The 20,817-nt window shown below is 44.3% G+C and overlaps 1 protein-coding gene across 1 annotated transcript in view; it reads right to left on the bottom strand.

Moving 5' to 3' along the window:
• frem1b (Fras1 related extracellular matrix 1b) overlaps positions 1–2,534 on the bottom strand; it is a gene marked incomplete at both ends in the record, with an annotated part of 62,474 nt that extends 59,940 nt beyond the window's left edge. Inside the window, 2 exons of the mRNA XM_080731322.1 lie at positions 552–646; positions 2,313–2,534. Coding sequence (XP_080587448.1) covers positions 552–646; positions 2,313–2,534 — 317 coding nt within the window. The remainder of the gene's footprint in view (positions 1–551; positions 647–2,312) is intronic.
• Positions 2,535–20,817: the final 18,283 nt, after the last annotated feature.

The following is a 20,817-nucleotide window of genomic DNA, read 5'->3' as shown; positions in this document are numbered from 1 at the left end:
TGGTCAAAAATAGTTTTTTTTTTCTTTTTTCTTTTTTTTTTCTCAGAGGAGGGTTGTGGGCAGGTCAGAAACCCATCGTCTTGTGAGATCATCGATTGCCAATCCAGCTTATAGAAACTGCAGGCTTTCTATTCCTGAAAAGTTGCAATTTTAAAGTGGAAGCCATTGTTCTCGCGATAATAAAAATCTAAATATTTCTTTCAAAAAGACGATGGATTCTGAACTTCCCACAGCTCTCCTAGGAGACTTGGACTGAGTAGAAAAAAATTGTGATATTTTATCATGAACATTAGTGAGGACCTATTATATGAAGACAGGTTGAAAAGTGGTGAACTACTCCTTTAAGTACAGTACTTAAATAAATGTACGTAGTTACTTTTACACCACTGGACAGGAGGACAGATAGACAGACAGGGTCAATCAAGTGACTTTGGGTAGGCTACTATGAAAAGGCAAGGGTTATATTGTCACTGCTGTTGTATCCTGGATAAAGAGCATCTGTTAAATGCCTGATTGTAAATTGTGCATTGACTGTAGAAGAACCAACCAACCTGTAAACTCGTAGCATCACAGTGTCCTGGTCCAATAGAGGACTGCCATTGTGAACATAAGTGACCTCACCTTCCAGGAAGCCACAGTCAAACACCTACAACAACACATCATAGCACACAACACACACCAACACACAAACACACACACACAGGAGCGCGTGCACACACACGCACACACGCACACACACACACACACACACACACACACACACACACACACACACACACACACACACACACCAAGTATACCAGTAAGACTCCCTAATCGGGAGATAAGCGACCATAGGTGGCTTATCTCCACAAATAGGGCAAAAATGTGTTTTTCCAAAATCTTCCTGATCCATGTTGATGACATGAGTGTAGACATGCTGTGTAGTGATATTCGTGATTTTAGGGCAAAAACTGTAGGAGCAAATCCAAAAATGTGTTTTAAAAATCGGCCTGAAGGTGGCGCTAGAATAGGGCCATGTGAGAAATGAGGGGTGGGGTCTCCGCGTTGCCTTGGCGGACGAATAGGTACCGGCCCCGGCTCTCCCGGACGCTCCTAGGCCGAGTTAGGGCATTTTATGTGCGCTGCAGTGGCAGGGGGTCCTCCACTGGGGGCGCCACCACTTTTGCATCCGTTCTGGAGCACCAGGAGTCGGTGGTCCCCGGGAATTCCCCGTGAGCAGCCCCGTTGGGGTGGTCATTTGGTCATTTTTGCACATTTGGTCATTTTTTACATCTGGGGGTCCCCCAGGGACAGGTCCCTGGGGCTCCGGGGGTCCTTGGAGGTTGTAGTTTGGCAGGCAAGGAGTGTGTGTGTGTGTGTAAAATCTGGCATGGATCGGGTCAACGGGTGCGGAGATATAAGCAGGGAAAAAGTGTGACGTGTGACGTGTGAGCACATTTGGTCATTTTTTACATCTGGGGGTCCCCCAGGGACCTGGGGGTCCCTGGGGCTCCGGGGGTCCTTGGAGGTTGTAGTTTGGCAGTCAAGGAGTGTGTGTGCAAAATTTGGCATGGATGGGGGCAACGGTTGTGGAGATATGAGCAGGGCAAAAGTGTGACGGACTCACTGACTCACTCACAGACAGACAGCCGGTGGAGGTTTTGGTAGTAAATGCGACCTACGGTCGCAAAAACAGACATAACTCCAACCTCTAGAGTCTAAATACATGCGCCTTCCAACGTCTGAACATCTTTTGGTTTTAACAGTTTTAACATCTTGATTTTGACAAGAAAAAATGTACTGTGCCGGCCTGCCGGGCCTTGATGGCGTCATAACGGCTGATTTTACGCTTGGTTGCATGCGGAAAATAGTTAATCTACAAGCCCACAAAGGGATTTTCATAGCGCAACACCCAAGCGTAACCAGACATAAAATGACTTCTCTTTTATTTCTACTGGATCTCTTCTCCACTAGTCCCTCCCTAGCTCTGGTCCAGAGCGTCAGCTGCACTGATGCTATGACAGGTGGGTGACTCAAAGACTAGACCAGGATTTCTCAGCCCCTCCGACGGCACAACTTAAACTTAAAATAAACTAAAATACTTCGCTTCTCACCTAACCAAAGGTAGTTTTGCGTTGTTGAAAGTCTATTCTCTGCGGTGGGAAACCTCTCAGCACCCCGCCCACTTCAGTCGCTGACGCTCTGGACCAGAGCTAGTCCCTCCCTAACATTTTAGTCTAGTTCTTTGTCTGTTGTCAATATGTTTTAGTCACCATAACATTTTTCATCATAGATTTTAGTCAACAAAACCAACACTAACACTCACTCACCGGTGGCTGTAGCTGTCCTACTCTCTGAGTGACGGGTTCGTTCAGCACCACCTCCACCTTGCAGTGAGCCGTCTGCTCCACCCTCACCTCCAGGTGGCTGTGTGTCAGGGAAACAGCGCCCCCTCTGGACACCTGCAGCTGTGACGTCTCCACCTGCAGCCTCCCAGAGCAGCCAACAGCCATGAGGACACACAGCATGAAGACACAGTGCAGGGCGGCCATGTTGGCTCCACTACTGTAGGTCTGCTCTCTGTATGGTAAAGGAACAGATATCAACCTTAGAGGTAATATATAAATAGAGCGAAGACGGCCCCGCCCCCAGCTATGAGTTTCAATGCAAGTTGCTCACAATATTTACTATTCTGACCCCCTGGTTTACAACCCGAACGCCGCTGAGTCGGCACAAGTGACCTTCGCAACGCTCACTTTAGCGACTCGCTCACTTTGGCTCGCTTGCCGGTGTCTCACATGGCTCAAGGTCGCTTGAGACAGCATGCCTCTGTCATGGTCAATAACTATAGGCCTACTTTATCTGCAAAAAACTGTTGTCTGTGGTGGGCAGAAAAAAGTGGCACATGTAGAACTATTAGAAGGCATAACCCATGTAAAATAATGTCATAAGAATGTAATTGATATGATTAGCAATCCACTTCCTTCTGTGTACGGATGGCTTCACATTGCAGCGTATAGACCTATCAAGGGTCCATTTGGTTCCTAACTATCTATCATTTAGCTGGGGACCCCTTAGAACGCCATCAAGGACCCCTGGGGGTCCCTTGACCCCGCTTTGAGAACCAATGAGTATACAAATATAATATTCTATACGTACAAAACACAGACTTACTGTAGTGAACCGTTGTTTGCGGGAGTGAGGTGGGGGTTCACAGCGATAAGGGAGGGGGGCCCACAGACGGGGGGGTCCACTGAGGTTGGTGGTCCACTGAGATTGGGGGGGGGGGGGGGGGGTCCACAAGAGCAGGGGGGGAGGAGGAGGAGGAGGGGGCACAGGGGAGACAACAAACAGTCAGCAATCCTTTCTGTGAGGTCTCTTGGCCTTTTTTGAGCGGTGGTCACACCGTCTCCATAGCGTGGCCGACGTGTGTGTATCCGTGTATGTATGTATGTATGTGTGTCTGTCTGTATGTAGTCTGAGTCTGTATGTAGCCTGCAATACCTTTTCTGACCACACATGTTAAGGGAGGGGCACTGTTGTTCAGGCCAGGCACAGTCACACTCACACTCACACACGCACACGTGCACGCACGCACGCACGCACGCACGCACGCACACACACACGCAGCCTCCACCGCTCAGTTCACACAAGTGTGATTTTTTTAATATTAATCAGTGCTATTTAACCGCACGCCTGTGTGTGGGTTTTAATGTTGAACCAATGAACAGTAGTAAAAGGGCGCTTTTGACTGAACCAGCGAACTCCATTGGATCCTCAAACTGTCAGTCAAACCAACTAAATTCAAATTCAATTCAAAATATTTAGTTCCAGGGACCCCCCAGAAGCAACATTTGAGTTACAAATGTTCGCTTAAAAATACATATATTCAAAGATTTGCACACATTTTCCACAACTTTTAAAAAATAGCAGAGCTTGTATATCTGCTATTCTTCAATAGCTAAAGTATAAAATAATTAATGCCCCTCCACCTTGGGCCCTAGTAACTGAGTCGTCCGTCCCCCCCCCCCCCCCCCCAAAAAAAAAGAGAATATAAATATATGTATATATATATGTGTGTGTGTGTGTGTGTGTGTGTGTGTGTGTGTGTGTGTGTGTGTGTGTGTGTGTGCGTGTGTGTGTGTGTGTGTGTGTGTGTGTGTGTGTGTGTGTGCAAACATGTAACATCATGACAGGTTGTGTGCTTGTAGATTTGCTATTTTAGTGGGCCAGTCAGTCAGTCAGTCATTCAGCCAGTCATCCAGCCAGCCAGTCAGTCAGTCAGTCAGTCAGTCAGTCATGCAGTCAGTCAGTCATCCAGCCAGCCAGTCAGTCAGTCAGTCAGTCAGTCATGCAGTCAGTCAGTCAGTCAGTCAGTCAGCCAGCCAGCCAGCCAGCCAGTCAGTCAGTCAGTCAGTCAGTCAGTCAGTCAGTCAGTCAGTCAGTCAGTCAGTCAGCCAGCCAGCCAGTCAGTCAGCCAGCCAGCCAGTCAGCCACCCAGCCAGCCAGTCAGTCACAGTCAGTCAGTCAGTCAGTCAGTCAGTCAGTCAGTGAGTCAGTCAGTCAGTCAGTCAGTCAGTCAGTCAGTCAGTCAGTCAGCCAGCCAGCCAGCCAGTCAGTCAGTCAGTCAGAGAACCAGTCAGTCAGCCAGCCAGTCAGTCAGTCAGTCAGTCAGTCAGTCAGTCAGTCAGTCAGTCAGTCAGTCAGTCAGTCAGTCAGCCACCTAGCCAGCCACCTAGCCAGCCAGTCAGTCAGTCAGTCAGTCAGTCAGTCAGTCAGTCAGCCAGCCACCCAGCCAGTCAGTCAGTCAGTCAGTCAGTCAGTCAGTCAGTCAGTCAGCCAGCCAGCCAGCCAGCCACCCATCCAGTCAGCCAGCCAGCCAGCCAGCCAGCCAGCCAGTCAGTCAGTCAGTCAGTCAGTCAGCCAGTCAGCCACCCAGCCACCCAGCCACCCAGCCAGTCAGTCAGTCAGTCAGTCAGCCAGCCAGCCAGCCAGCCAGCCAGCCAGTCAGCCCGCCAGCCAGCCAGCCAGTCAGCCAGCCAGCCAGTCAGCCAGCCAGCCAGTCAGCCCGCCAGCCAGTCAGCCAGCCAGCCAGCCAGTCAGCCCGCCAGCCAGTCAGCCAGCCAGCCAGTCAGCCAGCCAGCCAGTCAGCCCGCCAGCCAGTCAGCCAGTCAGTCGCCCATAAATGATTAGTTTCACATCAGTAGCAACAGGTCAGGAAGCATGGGGTTAATGTGGGTGAAACCCCCAACAACACAGAGGCATTGTGGGTTGCAGAGATCAAAGCAGACTGACAGCCGGGCTCTGCCCTGTCACTTCCTACGCTGCCGTGTCGCGTCCTGTCAAAACCACATGAGTCGAGCCGCTCTGTGAATGTGTGAACTGTTGCGATAAAAGAAGTCTAGAGAAAGGAATACGACCACCCTAAGGCAGGGGTCTTCAACATTTTCAGGACAAGGATTCCATATTGTTTCATTGTTTGACAGCACAATCATCAAAGTATTTTGGATTCATGTCAATGTGTGTTTTCAGATATTTAACCACTTGAACTGTCAATACCTAATACACTTTCACTCTGTACTTAGTCTGCTCTTTTTCCCCTATACACCAAAGCTCTTCCCCTATACACCAAAGCTCTTCCCTATACACCAAAGCTCTTTGCCAAAAATAGCCGGTCTACAAGCTCACAACGCCTCGCGCTGCGAGGTGTTGTGATCTTGTAGATTGGCTATTTTTGGCTAAAATTCTCGGAATATGGACGCTGGTTAATAGAAAAAAAGGAGGAAAACGATTTGGAGGACCCCCTGTACTAACTCTGGGGACCTCCTAGGGGACCCAGACCCCCTGTTGAAGACCCCTGCCCTAAGGAATACAAACCATTGAGTGACATCTAGACCTGCTGCACATATTATATAGAGCTGCTGCCTTTAAACACATTTTAAATATGAGGCTTTTTTTGGTATGCTATTTAAATCGTAGGCCTATTGAGATTTGTTCCAAATCGACTGCAAAAGATTGCTGCCATTTGTTTCAAAAAGCTTTATACCCTGTATTATACAGTATAACATGTATAACGGCACAATGTGACATAGCTCTGTTTACACAATACTGTATACCCTCTCCAACTGTATTACAGTATTTTCCCTGTTTTTATTATATTTTGACACTTGCTTTGGCAATGTAAACATATGTTTTCTCGTGCCAATAAAGCTAATTTTAATTGAATTGACACACTTTCAGTAGAGTAAAGTACTGCATGCACTGCAGAACAATATCACGGTACTTTTCAGCATTTCCGTTTCTCGATACCTTGATACTTCTATAGTTCTATTGCAGTGTTTGTCAAACTTTTAAATTCCAAGGTCTTCCTTCCCTTCCATTTGGTTTCATGTGTACACTGTCAGAGTTACAGACTTGAAAGTACAGTATAAGTAGGCCTACTTTGGCTATTTGAAAATAGCTCACAACTTGTTGATCTTGTAGAGATTGTAGATTTGATATTTTCATTGTTATTATTATCCTCTTAGCCTACACAGGACCGTTGAGTGATTCCAAAACAAGCGCTTCAAAACTCCAACACGTCTACGGTGGAAAACAAACACTTTGCAGATAGGAAGAGGATGAGTCAGGCTTTTCGTACAGCTGCAATGTTGGTGAGTTTAACGTCATTTGATACAATCAGGAAGGGCTTTTCTGTTTGGATGCATATGGGCTGTCAACGGTTGGCGTTGCAACTCTAGATTCAACTCCAGATTCAAAGGAGTTGCAATCTGCCGCCAGTAATGCCTCTGCTCCTACAATTCCAAGGACTTATCAGGGTTCTCAACCTGTGGGTCGGGACCCCCAGGGGGGTCCCGAAGTTATTTTGGGGGGTCCCCAGATAGTTCACTTAATGTGCAACATTGTTTTCTCACTCAACAGTAAACAAACCAGCATTAAAGGAGCTATAGTCAACTTTTTCATTGTAGGGCCGACACTTTGTTTAAAGTGTCGGTCTGACAATGGCCAAAATTAATATTTTATCATTATTTTATGCTTTTTGTGCATTTTTGAATAGAAACACATAAATGAAGCTTATTTTTTTATAAAATATTTTCGAAACATTATTTTTATTCTAGCATCCGTTTTTCAAGAAAAAGTTGACTATAGCTCCTTTAAGTTTAAGTGTATAGAGGGTATCTGCACATTTCTAAAGTGACAATTTAAGGACTTTTTAATACCTCTAAAATGACAAATTAAACATTGGCGTTCACATGCTCACAACGGGCGTTGTGAAAATGTAGATCTGCTATTTTCACAACAGAACATTTCACAACAGATAGTGCTTGTCAAGATTGGGGGGTCCCCCGTACAAATATGATTATTCTGGGGGCGGTCGGGGGGGTCGGGGACCGGAAAAGGTTGAGAACTACTGTGCTGGGGAGGGCGAGGCATGCTAGGAAATGAGGGGTTGCTATAGGGGTGAGCAGGGGAGTTGAGGTTGGGGAGGATGTTTGTTCTGTTGTAACAGCATCTGTTTAAACACTCTCGTATGCCGAATGGAAAACACATTGCTGCCTCGAACACACTGCTCACATATAGCCGCGACTGCTACCATGGCTAACATGCTACGTGTGTGTGCGCGCGTGCGTGTGCGTGCGTGCGTGTGTGGGTGGGTGGGTGTGTGTGTGTGTGTGTGTGTGTGTGTGTGTGTGTGTGCTAAATGTCAGACACAGGACCCAGACAGACTCATGTTCTGAGTTGCTTATCAGATTATTATAAGTTAGACAGCATGCGTGTGTGTGTGTGTGCGTGCATGCATGTGTGCGTGCGTGCGTGAGAGAGAGAGAGAGAGAGAGAAGGCATTGGCCCATACCTGCAGTTGGAGCTGTCCTCCTACATCTGACATCCAACACAACACAAGCACAGCATACAAAAAAGACAGACAGAGAAAGAGAAAGAGAGAGATAGCAGACTGTGTCCTGTTCTACACTGCTCTGTCTGTGTCTGTCTGGCAGACCATGACACAGAGAGAGAGAGAGAGAGAGAGAGGGAGAAGGGGGGGGGGGGGGGGGTTGTGGCTCAACCACACAACAGGAACTTCACAGAAGTTCCAAATGTTTTTACATCCCACTCACTGGCCCCCCATACAGCCCCACTACCCCCCTCTCCACTAGCTCCTTTCTCTCTCTCTCTCTCTCTCTCTCTCTCTCTCTCTCTCTCTCTCTCTCTCTCAGAGAGACAGATAGGCAGACAGACAGACAGACAGACAGACAGACAGACAGACAGACAGACAGACAGACAGATCAAAGGGGTTTTATGTTTTTATGATAGCTCAGTTACAGTAGGGAATTCTCCTCTTCATACATATCAATGTGTGTGGGGTGTTGACTATGCTAAACTAGGACCCCCAGGTCCATTTGGTTCCATTTGTGCACTCAGAGTTAATAGACCCGCAAGGGTCCATTTCGCTCCATCTCAGAGTTACAGACCTGTAAGGGTCCATTTGCAATCCTCCTCAAGTAACCTGTGGCCCCACTGCCCCAGTACCACAGTTTGAGAATCACTGCACACACACACACACACACACACACACACACACACACACACACACACACACACACACACACACACACACACACACACACACACACAAACACAAACACACACAAAAATAACCAAAATTGTTCGATAGACCATTATCTACAAATGCAGCAATCCCCCCCCCCCCCCCCCCTCCTCACAAACCCAATTTTGATGACAAATGTTTAAGGAATAAATACATAAAATATATTTGAATATGTGAAAGACAATTGACTTACTTCGATGTAAACCATACTATATGGACAGTTTGTTCTGCATGTCACTATGCTGGAAAGTGTCTTCAGCCTCACAAAAACCCTATCTGATCACCTACAGTCCACAGATTTGGATCTGGCATCTGCCAATGATCGGGTCTGTTCAGTTATCCATACCCTAAAGCGAGAGAATCTTGTTTGTCTTATATTGGTATTATTATATTGTTTGTTTGACAAAATTCATTAGCCTCTGCTATAAAAAAGCCAGCCCCCCAGTCACAATTCTCTGGAGCCGCCTCCGCCGATGACCTACATACGCAGCCGGACGCAGTGCTCGCATGCTCTGCTGGCTAGAAAGGTGCGATTCTGAAGTGTGGTTGCACTGACGCGAGCCACGAAGGATCCACTAGGACAGGGGTCTTCAACAGGGGGTCCTGGCCCCCTAGGGGGTCCTTAGAGTTACTACAGGGGCCGGGGACCTCCAAATCTTTGTGTGCTAGAAACCTTTTTATATTAGCCACTTGAATCCTAGTGTCCATATTCTGAGAACTTTAGCCAAAAATAGAAGATCTACAAGCTCACAACGCCTCGCAGCGCGAGGCGTTGTGAGCTTGTCTAATTTTGGCAAAGAGGTTTGGTATAGTGGAGAAGAAGAGCAGACTAAGTACAGAGTGAAAGGTCAAGTTATGTATTGACGATTCAAGTGGTTAAATATGTATCTGAAAACACAAATTGACATGAATCCAAAATACACTGATTGTGCTGTCCAACAATGAAACCATAAGGAATCTATGAACAGGTTGTGGGGGTCCCTGCTTCATCTCTCTCTCAACTAAGGGGTCCTTGGCCTGAAAACGTTGAAGACCCCTGCACTAGGAGCTGAATTCCGTCTTACCATTTATATTAGATATTGTGATGTCATGAGATGCATGACATCAGTGACAACAGTGTGTGAAGCATGAGCAAAAGCTTCACTTTTCTTTTGTGCGAAGGTTAACAAAAAGACCACAGAGAGACTCATGATCTGTGTGTGTGCGTGTGCGTGTGCGTGTGTGCGTGTGTGTGTGTGTGTGTGAGAGAGCGAGAGAGAGAGAGAAAGCATTGGCACATATCTCAGTTGGAGCTGTCCTCTTGCATCTGACAACACAACACAACACAACACAACACAACACAACACAACACACACAAATGAGAGAGAGAGAGAGAGAGAGAGAGAGAGAGAGAGAGAGCAAACTGTGAGCTGTTCTGCTTCCCCCATGCACTCCCACCATCCCCGTCTCCACTAGTTCCCTTCTCTGCTTCTCTCTCTCTCTCTCTCTCTCTCTCTCTTTCCTAACTTCCTGAGAGTGTGTGTGTGTGTGTGTGTGTGTGTGTGTGTGTGTGTGTGTGTGTGTGTGTGTGTGTGTGCGTGCGTGCGTGCGTGCGTGCGTGCGTGCATGTCTGGCCTGCTCAACAACCCAGGCCTGCCACTGGTCACCAGCGGTATGCTACAAAGTAACAAACTAACATACCTACACACACAGTCCCGCTAAGGAGACGCTGTGACCACCGCTCAAAAAGAGACAGCTACAGACAGACAGATAGGCAGATCAAATGGGGTTTAGCTTTTATGACCTCTCAGTAACAGTAAGGAGATCTCCCACCATGCAATGGAACCAAATGGACCCTTAAAGGTCTTTAACTCTGAGAGTGTATATCCTTCAGATTTTCTCCAAAAATAACACAAATCAGTACACAGTATCTCTATAGTCATGTGATCAAGTCTGATCCGTCTGATATTTCATATTCCATCCTGATTGAAGTTTGCAGGATTGCTCCGTTTTTGAACAAAATGCCTCAAATCCTCAACGCAGCTTGCGATTACCGTGAAATTTGCCACACATATTCCCACTATGTCAAGGAACAAATGCTACCCTTTTCACAATGGCCTGTTATAGCGCCACCAGCAGGTAGACTTTAGCAAAACACATTTTTGGAACACAATGCCTCAAATCATGCATGCAGTGTCCGATTGCCATGAAAGATCTAAGGTGAAGAACATATGCCTCCCTTTTTACATTGGCCTATTATACAGTAGCACCAACAGGACACCTGGCCTGGTGGAGACCTGTGCTCGGAAGAGCACTACTTCTAGTTATTTCTTTTTTTGGGCTCGCTGTTTGGTTTTGTTTTATTATTTAATTGTGTGGTCATATTGCTGTTGGTAGTCATGGCTGCCAGTTCCCACCTGATGTTGTGTGTGAGTTCTGACTGCTTCAGATCGTACTGAATAACTGCTAGCTTGCATAGCGTCTTCAGTTCCATTTGTACACATACTGCTAAGACTGCCCTTCTCCCATGAAGCAGCCACCAAGTTTCTTCTTCAAAACCATGTGACTTCCATAGGGAATGAATTGGACGCTGCTTTACCCCCGCCTCCCCCCAGGTAAAGCACAGGTAATACACTTTGTATGTGTGTCCAAGGCCTAAGGTTCAATTTGGTTCCATTTGTACACTCTGAGTTACAGTCCTGTAAGGGTCCATTTTGTTCCATTATTAGTTGTGCCAGCAGAGCGTGCAAGTACCGTGTTTGGTGCTGTCTGTATCCGGCTGACAGTACAAAGGCAGTGCCCTTAGCCAATGAGGGAGCAGCGTTCTCTGTGACGTCACCACCAACAAACATACAATCATAGCTGATGATTATTCAGCTATTACCATATGACCTCCCAGCAGGTTAGCCATGCCCAAATATGGGGTTACTGATCTCATACTTAGATGTAAGCAATCTAGCAATCTAGGCAGCAGGATAAAAATCAAATCTCGGTTCGAAGTGAAGCGGTGAAACTGAGTATAAAATTGTCTAGAGCTACAGAATTCTGAATTCTGAATGAATGAATGATTTTATCTGGAGTGCCGGATTGTCATGTGCAGCATTTCAGTCCAGAATGAACAGGTTTTATCTGTCCGTAAATGTGTGTCCCATGTGTGTCCCCCATGTCCATATATGGTCATTTCAGTCCAGAATGAACAGGTTTTATCTGTCCCGTACGTCCAGAATATGTGTGTAGTGTCCAATATGTGTGTAGTGTCCAATGAGACCATAGTTTGAGGATTGGTCAAGCTTCACATGACAATCCGGCCCTCCAGATAAAATCATTCATTCATTCAGAATTCTGAAACATGATAAGGGTAATAATATAATAATAATAATAATAAAAAACAAAAACAGTATGTTACCTAGCAGTAATGACTGCCATCCATCCATACGAGAAAAATACTAATTGATATCTGCAAAGTATCCAGTAACTAAAGTTTTCAAATAAATGTATTGGAGTAAAAGTACAATATTTGGATCCGAGATGTAGTGGAGTAGAAGTAAAATGAATGGAAATTGGAAATACTCAAGTAAAGTACAAATACCTCAAAAGTGTACTTAACTAAATGTACTTAGTTAACTCTCCCCACGCTTTGAACGTTAACGTTCGCCCCATTTTTTACAGAACCTCGATGCCAATACGGCGCTCGTTCGGTTCGTTCGTCTGATGACTGTAAGCTGATGAGGGGTCGCGCGGCCGTTTACTGTAAACACATTTTCCGCGGTGATGGTGTAAAAAATCCATTATGCGTTAGATCAACGGAGAACAATTCACTTCCTTGTTGATTTCCTCTGGCTGTAAGGCTCTGTGGCCAGTGACTGGTCTTCTTCTTCTTCAACACATAACAGGCAAATTCACATTCATTCTCGCATGACGCCGCCCTCTGCTGCCTGGCAGACCAAAGTGCACTATTGCACAATAAAAAAAAATAAAAAAAATAAATAAAATAACTGTCTGTCTATCTGCTATAACGTCGCAAAGGTAAGCCGCTTTTTGATGGCACCAGACCCAATAAATAAATAAATAATCTGGCAGTAGGAGAGTTAAGTACCTTGGCTATAGTTTAAACTTTGTCTATTTGAAAATAGACGATCTACAAGCTCACAGCGCGTCACAGCGCTACGCGTTGTGAGCTTGCATGTAGATCTGATATTTTCAAACATTTTGTACTTTGTACTTTCAGTACATTTTGATGCCAATACTTTCGTACTTTTACTCAAGTACATTTTGAATTCTGGACTTTTACTTGTAACAGAGTATTTCTACATTGCAGTATTGATACTTTTAAGTAAAGAATGTGAATACTTTTTCCACCACTGCCTACATACGCAGCCTTACGCAGTGTGCGTGCATGTTCTGCTGGCTAGAAAGGTGCAATTCTGAAGTGTGGTTGCACTGACGCGAGTCACAAAGGAATCCACTAAGGAGCTGAATTCTGTCTTACCATTTATATTATATATTGTGATGTCATGAGATACATGACATCAGTGACAACAGTGTGTGAAGCATGACCAAAAGCTTCACTTTTCTTTAGTGCAAAGGTTAACAAAAAGACCACATACAGACCAGCAGCACAGCTTGACTGATCAGAATGTTATCAGTTGGACTGCGCATGCGTGTGTGCCTGGCCTGCTCAACAGCGCCCCTTGGTGTGTGTGTGTGTGTGTGTGTGTGTGTGTGTGTGTGTGTGTGTGTGTGTGTGTGTGTGTGTGTGTGTGTGCGTGTGCGCGCACACGTGCGTGTGTGCATGCGTGCCTGGCCTGCTCAACAGTGCCCCTTGGTCACCCAGGCCTGTCACTGGTCACCAGCGGTAGCCTATGCTACAAAGTAATAAACTAACATGCCTACATGCACAGTCACGCTAAGGAGACGGTGTGACCACCGCTCAAAAAGAGGCAGAGACAGACAGACAGATAGGCAGATCAAATGGGTTTTATGTGTTTATGATGTCTCAGTAACAGTAAGGAGTTCTCCTCTACATAGATGTGGGGATACATGCGAGGGAGAGAGGGAGGGATGGGGGGGAAGGGGTTGGGTCCCATTTATACACTCTCACAGTAACAGACCTGTAAGGGTCCATTTTGTTCCATTATTAGTTGTGCCAGCAGAGCGTGCAAGCACCGTGTTTGGTGCTGTCTGTATCCGGCTGACAGTACAAAGGCGGTGCCTTTAGCCAATGAGGGAGCAGCGTTCTCTGTGGCGTCACCACCAGCAAACATACGATCATAGCTGATGATTATTCAGCTATTTCCATATGGTCCCAGCAGGTTAGCATGCCCAAATATGGGGTTACTGATCTCATACTTAGATGTGACCTCACCGGTATGACACAAGCAATCTAGCCAGCAGGATAAAACCAGTGCAACCTCAGAGAGAGCCCACTTAGATCAACATTCCCAATAATCTCCATCAACCACCGTGCTCCAAGACTCAATCTTCAAGACCCTATAATCTAGAAACACACCTATTTGGCTCTCCTTTTATGTGGCTCTTGAGGTCTTCATTCTTCTGCGGAGCAGGAAACCAACAGGTTTACTTCAATTCACGTTAACTGTTGTGTTAAAAATGATTTGCTGGACGTTGCATCAGAAAGCATCACCAAAGGAGGTTGATTGTGCTGCTGTAGCGGTGAGAGACAAGCTGTACTACTTTGGATGGAACACTGATGAGAAGAAACACATAGATGAGATTGATGTGCATGTCTTCAACACAGTGTCTTTGCTCTGGACAAAGTTGACCCCAGTGACACCTGGATTAAAAGAACGTCAACTTGAGGTTCCCTCCAGGAGCCAGGACCACACAGCTGTGCTGATTGGGGATATCGTCTACCTCTGGGGAGGGTATAATTACTACCAGGGGAAGTACTGTAATGTGCTTTATACATTTGATGTTGACACCCACAGATGGTTCAAACCACATGTTTCTGGCACAGTTCCACATGGGAGGACAAACCACTCAGCCTGTGTCTTGAGGAAGGTCATGTATATTCATGGAGGATGCAGCAAACCGAGATGCTCTCATAATGACGTGTTCAAGTTGGACACCACCACCATGGTCTGGTCGTTAATTATCACTAGAGGAACTCCACCTCCACCTCCACCTGCTTCATTCCGTCACTCTGCCACCATCATCGGGACAAAGATGTTTGTATTTGGGGGCTGGCGGCATCGGTGCATTAGAGTGTTTGACACAGAGACCAACTGCTGGATGATCACAACTTCTGCACAGTGTCAACCAGAAACACGTGTCAATCTTTCAGCCTTTGCCTACAATGGAGAGCTGTACATATTTGCAGGAAGGAACAATAAAGACTTCAATGATCTGTGGAAATTCAATCCAGAGACCTTCTCCTGGAAGAAGGTTGAGCCCAAGGGGAATTGCCCGTCTCCGACATCTAAGATGTACTGTTGCGTGGTGGGAGATCGTATCGTCCTCTTTGGAGGAAACAGCACACCTGATGAAATGTATGTCTTAGACTTGAGTCCTAGCCTGAAGACATTATGCAAGCTAGCAGTTTTTCAGTACGATCTGGAGCAGTTAGAACTCCCACACAACATCAGGTGGGAACTGGCAGCCATGACTACCAACAACAATATCACCACACAATGAAATAATAAAACAAAACCAAACGGCGAAAAAAATAAAAAAAATAAATAAATAAATAATAATAATAATCTTAACTCATTGAGTGCCAATCCCGAACTAGTTCGGCTTTATTAGCGTATCGCAGAGTGCCGATCCCGAACTAGTTCGGCTTTAAAAAAAAAAAAAAAAATTTGAAATTTTTTTTTTTGACTTTTTTTTTTTTTTTTTTGGACCCCATCAAATCTAGTGAACATGATTTCAATCGCGATTTTGCATGTTCCACCCCCATACAACCCCATCTAACATACAGGGCAGCCATGTTTGTTTACATAACATGTAAAACATAATGGCGATTATCTCAAGAATGCCTGAACGGATTTCCAATCGGATTTTTTTGTTTGAAAGCTGTGAACAAACTGCACAAATCCACTCCAATGCAATCCAGGATTGCATTGGATTTTTTTAAAGCTCATTCTTCTCTGTTTTTTTCCCATGCATGAGGTGTGCAAGGTTTAATCATGGCTAAGTTGACGAAAATAAGGCTTCTAAAATGCTTGGTAGCCAATAGCTAACTTCAAGCTAACTTCATCCTCTTCCTGTACATGCACAAAGGAAAGTGTTCAGGCAAGTCATGGCTGCAGGGCTTCTGCATATACCAGCATATCTCTATGGGATTTTCTATGGCCACTGGGCGCCCTCTAGTGGTGACTAGGGTGGCACTCAAAGAGTTAAAACAAAAACAGTATGTGACCTAGCAGTAATGACTGCCATCCATCCACAATATAACATATGGGAAAAAAAATACTAATTGGTATCTGCAAAGTATCCAGTAACTAAAGTTTTCAAATAAATGTATTGGAGTAAAAGTACAATATTTGGATCCGAGATGTAGTGGAGTAGAAGTAAAATGAATGGAAATTGTAAACTCAAGTAAAGTACAAACACCTCGAAAGTGTACTTAACTAAATGTACTTAGTTACTTTACACCACTGCAAATTAGGAACCTTGAAAGATAAACTAAATATACATTTACAGGGAACCACTTGAAGGAAGAGTAAACTAGAACTGCACTCTGACAAGGTGCCAACTTGCGCCTTGTGCACAAGTAGGCCATGTATGGCTTACTTGTGTGCCAGAAGAGTGCACCATGAGGTGTGCTCACCACTGTATCACCACTGGCAATGTCAGTGACATCACCTCTGGCATCACCAGGAATGCTGGCCCCTCATTGGCTGTTAATGATGACGTTGCCAGAAATGCTGGTCCCTGATTGGGCTACAGGCTTAAACACACACATAGCTACCTAGGGACATCACGTGACAACGGTGATACGCCATGTCCAGCCATGGAGCTCACCTTGGGTGCCAGTATCGCGAGACTATCCACCGTTTCCTGTCTGTGAACCAAATATCGCGATACTTCGGAGACAGAAATGATTATTATTTACTGTTATTATTATTATTTAATTATGCACTATGCACATCGAAAAGCAAGTGATTGTAAAAATACCTTTGATATATTTTCTTTTATATTCCTGAACATATTATATGACAAAGATCTCAGTCGTTCATAAATAGTGTTTCTCCCAGGTTTGTTCATGAGCTGATCTAGCCGGCTCCATCATTCTGGCACCCATGGGAGCGTCATGGCCGGTCCCAGCGGTCACGTGTTTCCCTTCCTTATATTTTAACTTCCTTGCCTACCTACATACAGTGGTGTAAAGTAACTAGGTACATTTACTTAAGTACTGTACTTAAGTAAACTTTTGAGATACTGGTACTTTACTTGAGTATTTCCAATTTCCAATACTTTTACTTCTACTCCACTACATCTTGGATCAAAATATTGTACTTTTACTCCACTACATTTGAAAACGTAGTTACTTTACAGGTATAAATTATAATATTATAAAACATACATTTAACACTTTAGCCCTATAGTTTATACCTTGGCTATTTGAAAATAGCCAATCTACAAGCTCACAGCGCGTCACATCGCAACGCGTTGTGAGCTTGTAGATCTGCTATTTTCAAACATTTTGTACTTTTACTTATGGTACTTTCAGTACATTTTGATGCCAATACTTTCGTACTCAAGTACATTTTGAATTCTGGACTAGCTACCTACCTACCTACATAAAGTGGTGTACAGTAACTAGGTACATTTACTTAAGTAATGTACTTAAGTAAACTTTTGAGATATTGGTACTTTACTTGAGTATTTCCAATTTCCAATAATTTTACTTCTACTCCACTACATCTTGGATCCAAATATTGTACTTTTACTCCACTACATTTATTTGAAAACTTTAGTTACTAGTTACTTTACAGGTATACATTATAATATTATAAAACATACATTTAACACTTTAGCCCCTTTGGCTATTTGAAAATAGCCGATCTACAAGCTCACAGCGGGTCACATCGCGACGCGTTGTGAGCTTGCATGTAGATCTGCTATTTTCAAACATTTTGTACTTTTACTTATGGTACTTTCAGTACATTTTTATGCCAATACTTTCGTACTTTTTACTCAAGTACATTTTGAATTCTGGAGTTTTACTTGTAAGGGTGCCCTCACACCAAAATACCTATGAGAGTGGAATCCGCGTTCCGCCAATGCATTTCAATGAGAGTGAAGCGGTTTCATGCCAGCAGAGGATTTCTGCAAAAAACGCTCCCTTATCATTGAAATGCATTGGCGGAACGGATTCCACTCTCATAGGTATTTTGGTGTGAGGGCACCCTAACAGAGTATTTCTACATTGCTGTAGTGTATTCATACTTTTAAGTAAAGAATGTGCATACTTTTTCCACCACTGCCTACATACGCAGCCGGACGCAGTGTGCTTGCGTGTTCTGCTGGCTAGAAGAAAGGTGCAATTCTGAAGTGTGGTTGCACTGACACGAGTCGCAAGGAATCCACTAAGGAGCTGAATTCTGTCTTACCATTTATATTAGATATTGTGATGTCATTAGATGCGTGACATCAGTGACAACAGTGTGTGAAGCATTACTAAAAGCTTCACTTTTCTTTAGTGTGTGTGTGTGTGTGTGTGTGTGTGTGTGTGTGTGTGTGTGTGTGTGTGTGTGTGTGTGTGTGTGTGTGTGTGTGTGCGTGTGTGTGCGCGCGCATGCGCGTGCGCGTACGTGCCTGGCCTGCTCAACAGTGCCACTTGGTCACCCAGGCCTGCCACTGGTCACCAGCGGTATTGCCATGCTACAAAGTAACAAACTACACTCACGTCATACCTTACCTTCAGTCACGCTAAGGAGACGGTTTGACAACCACTCAAAAAGAGGCAGAGACAGACAGACAGATAAGCAGATAAAAAGTGTTTTCTGTGTTCATGATTTCTCAGTTACAGTAAGGAGTTCTACTCACATAGATGTGGGGATACATGTGTGGGAGAGAGGGGGGATGGGGGGATTACGCTAAACTGGGACCCCCGGGTCCATTTGATCCCATTTATACACTCTCAGAGTTACAGACCTGTAAGGGTCCATTTGGTTCCATTTGTACACATACTGCTAAAGCTGGCAATACACTACAAGATAATCGGGCCTGACTGAATCGGGTAGAATTAAACACTACAGGATCATTTTTTCAGATTATTTTACCAGATAATCTAAACAGGCTCAGACTAGCCGTTTTGAACAGTCGGGCGCTCCGCACGCTACAGGATTCTATTCAGATTGAGTCGGGCCTGAACAAAGCAATAATACATAATATAATTAATACAAAATGTCACGGGGGCTGTTCTTCGCCTTGCAACACACACACACGCACGCACACGCACACAACAATACATAAACGTTATCCACACAACACACCATTGCTTCGCGCAATGGAGAAAAAAAAAACGCTTCAATTGTGTCCCATTTTGATGATCATATGAGTTCACTTTGACACGTTTCATGTCATGTCCATCCATGCCTCTGTTCTACTCTCTGACTTTTACCCTCTCTGTCTCTATCACTGCTGCGTGCTGCGTGTTGTCTGCTTCTCATGGTGCCTGATTTATGATTAGTCGTATGACTGTGTGGCGCACAGAACATTAGATTTCCAAGATCAAACTGTGTCCCTCCGCGCCACATAGTAGGGTTTGTAGATCAGGCAGGGGGCGTGTACTTGCAAGAGCAAAGTAGAGATGGGATTTATGGCTATTTGAAGTGAGCCGGATCTCGGATCCGTTCCTTTCAAAGAGCCGTTCAAAAGACTGGCTCATTCGAGTTACTAGTTACTTTGTAGATTTTGATTATAATTACAAATAACTTCAATCCTATACATTTATTTATGACATACATAGGTTACATACCTGCCATTTGAAAACAGCCGATCTACAAGCTCACAATGTGTCACGTTGCGACCCATTGTGAGCTTGTAGATCGGCTACTTTCAAATGATTTTTCTACATTTTACTCAGGACATTTACACAGGACATTCTGCATAATGAGTACGTTCTAATATTGGTACTTTAACACTTTGACTGCCACAATGTTAAGGTTTAAAGGGTTTTCCCCTTGCCACCATTGACGCCCACTCATTTCTGACGGAATAAATTGAAAATGGTAGGATGTACGTAAATTTAGGAGAAACTTGAGTCAGAACCCTAGTTTTCACCATAAAATTTTCGTCCATAAAAAGTGTAGTACTGTGGAGATACCTGAGGGAGAGCGAAAGCTGCACAGATCAAAAGAGAGCATCCGAAATTTACTTTCTGAGATAATTGAGGTCAAAAGAAAAAAACTTTCAGAAGCCCTACAAACAAATTGGTAAATGGTACAAGAACACACAGTACCTCTAAATAAAGAACAGGAAGCCTGCTATAATGCTGGGGAGAAAAAAAGTTTAAAAAAGTTGTACCGTGGTCTAGTTATAAGGCAGGAAAGTGGAAGAAGCCAGGAGACTGACAGAGGCTCTTTTTTCATCTTCACAGGATGAAGGAGAGACAGAGTAGAATCCACTGTGTTTTGACCTGGGATTTTTTATTCAAGCCTTCAGTTAGACATCAGACATCTCAAAAATAAAGATAAAAACTCTGATAAAGATTAAAAAAAACTTTACATTGCTGTTCCACTTCAGTATAGTTGTAGATGTGTTCCATTGCAATCATCATTTTAGTCACTTCAAACTAAAACGGTCAAACTACCCTGAGCAATTCAAAGTCATAATACATAAAATAAAATAAAAATTGATGTACATTCATATGGAAATGTTTGTATTGACAAAGTCAAGCCAACTGTGACAAACTTCACCATGTTAGAATCCAGACCAGGCAACTGCAAGCAAGAGTAATTATGAAGAAAAAAAAGAAGAAAAAAAAAACATAATTACCATAAGGTATATATAATTATTTGCTATACATTTTATATACACAGGTACATATATTTCCAATATAGCAGATCTACAAGCTCATAACCCGGCACCGCACTATGAGCTTGTAGATCTGCCATTTACATATGATGCCTAATAGCCGATCTACAAGCTCATAGCCCGGCAAGGCACTATGAGCTTAGTCTTTTCTAGGATCTCCTTTTAGTAGACCTTGTACCAGTGATCTGTGTCATGAAACTGTACCTTTTCCTTTGCAAACTTCTAATAAATAATAATCTTCA

Source organism: Nannobrachium achirus (genome assembly GCF_963921795.1).
Source record: "Nannobrachium achirus genome assembly, chromosome: 1".
Lineage (NCBI taxonomy): Eukaryota > Metazoa > Chordata > Actinopteri > Myctophiformes > Myctophidae > Nannobrachium > Nannobrachium achirus.
This window is presented reverse-complemented; position numbering and strand designations above follow the sequence as displayed.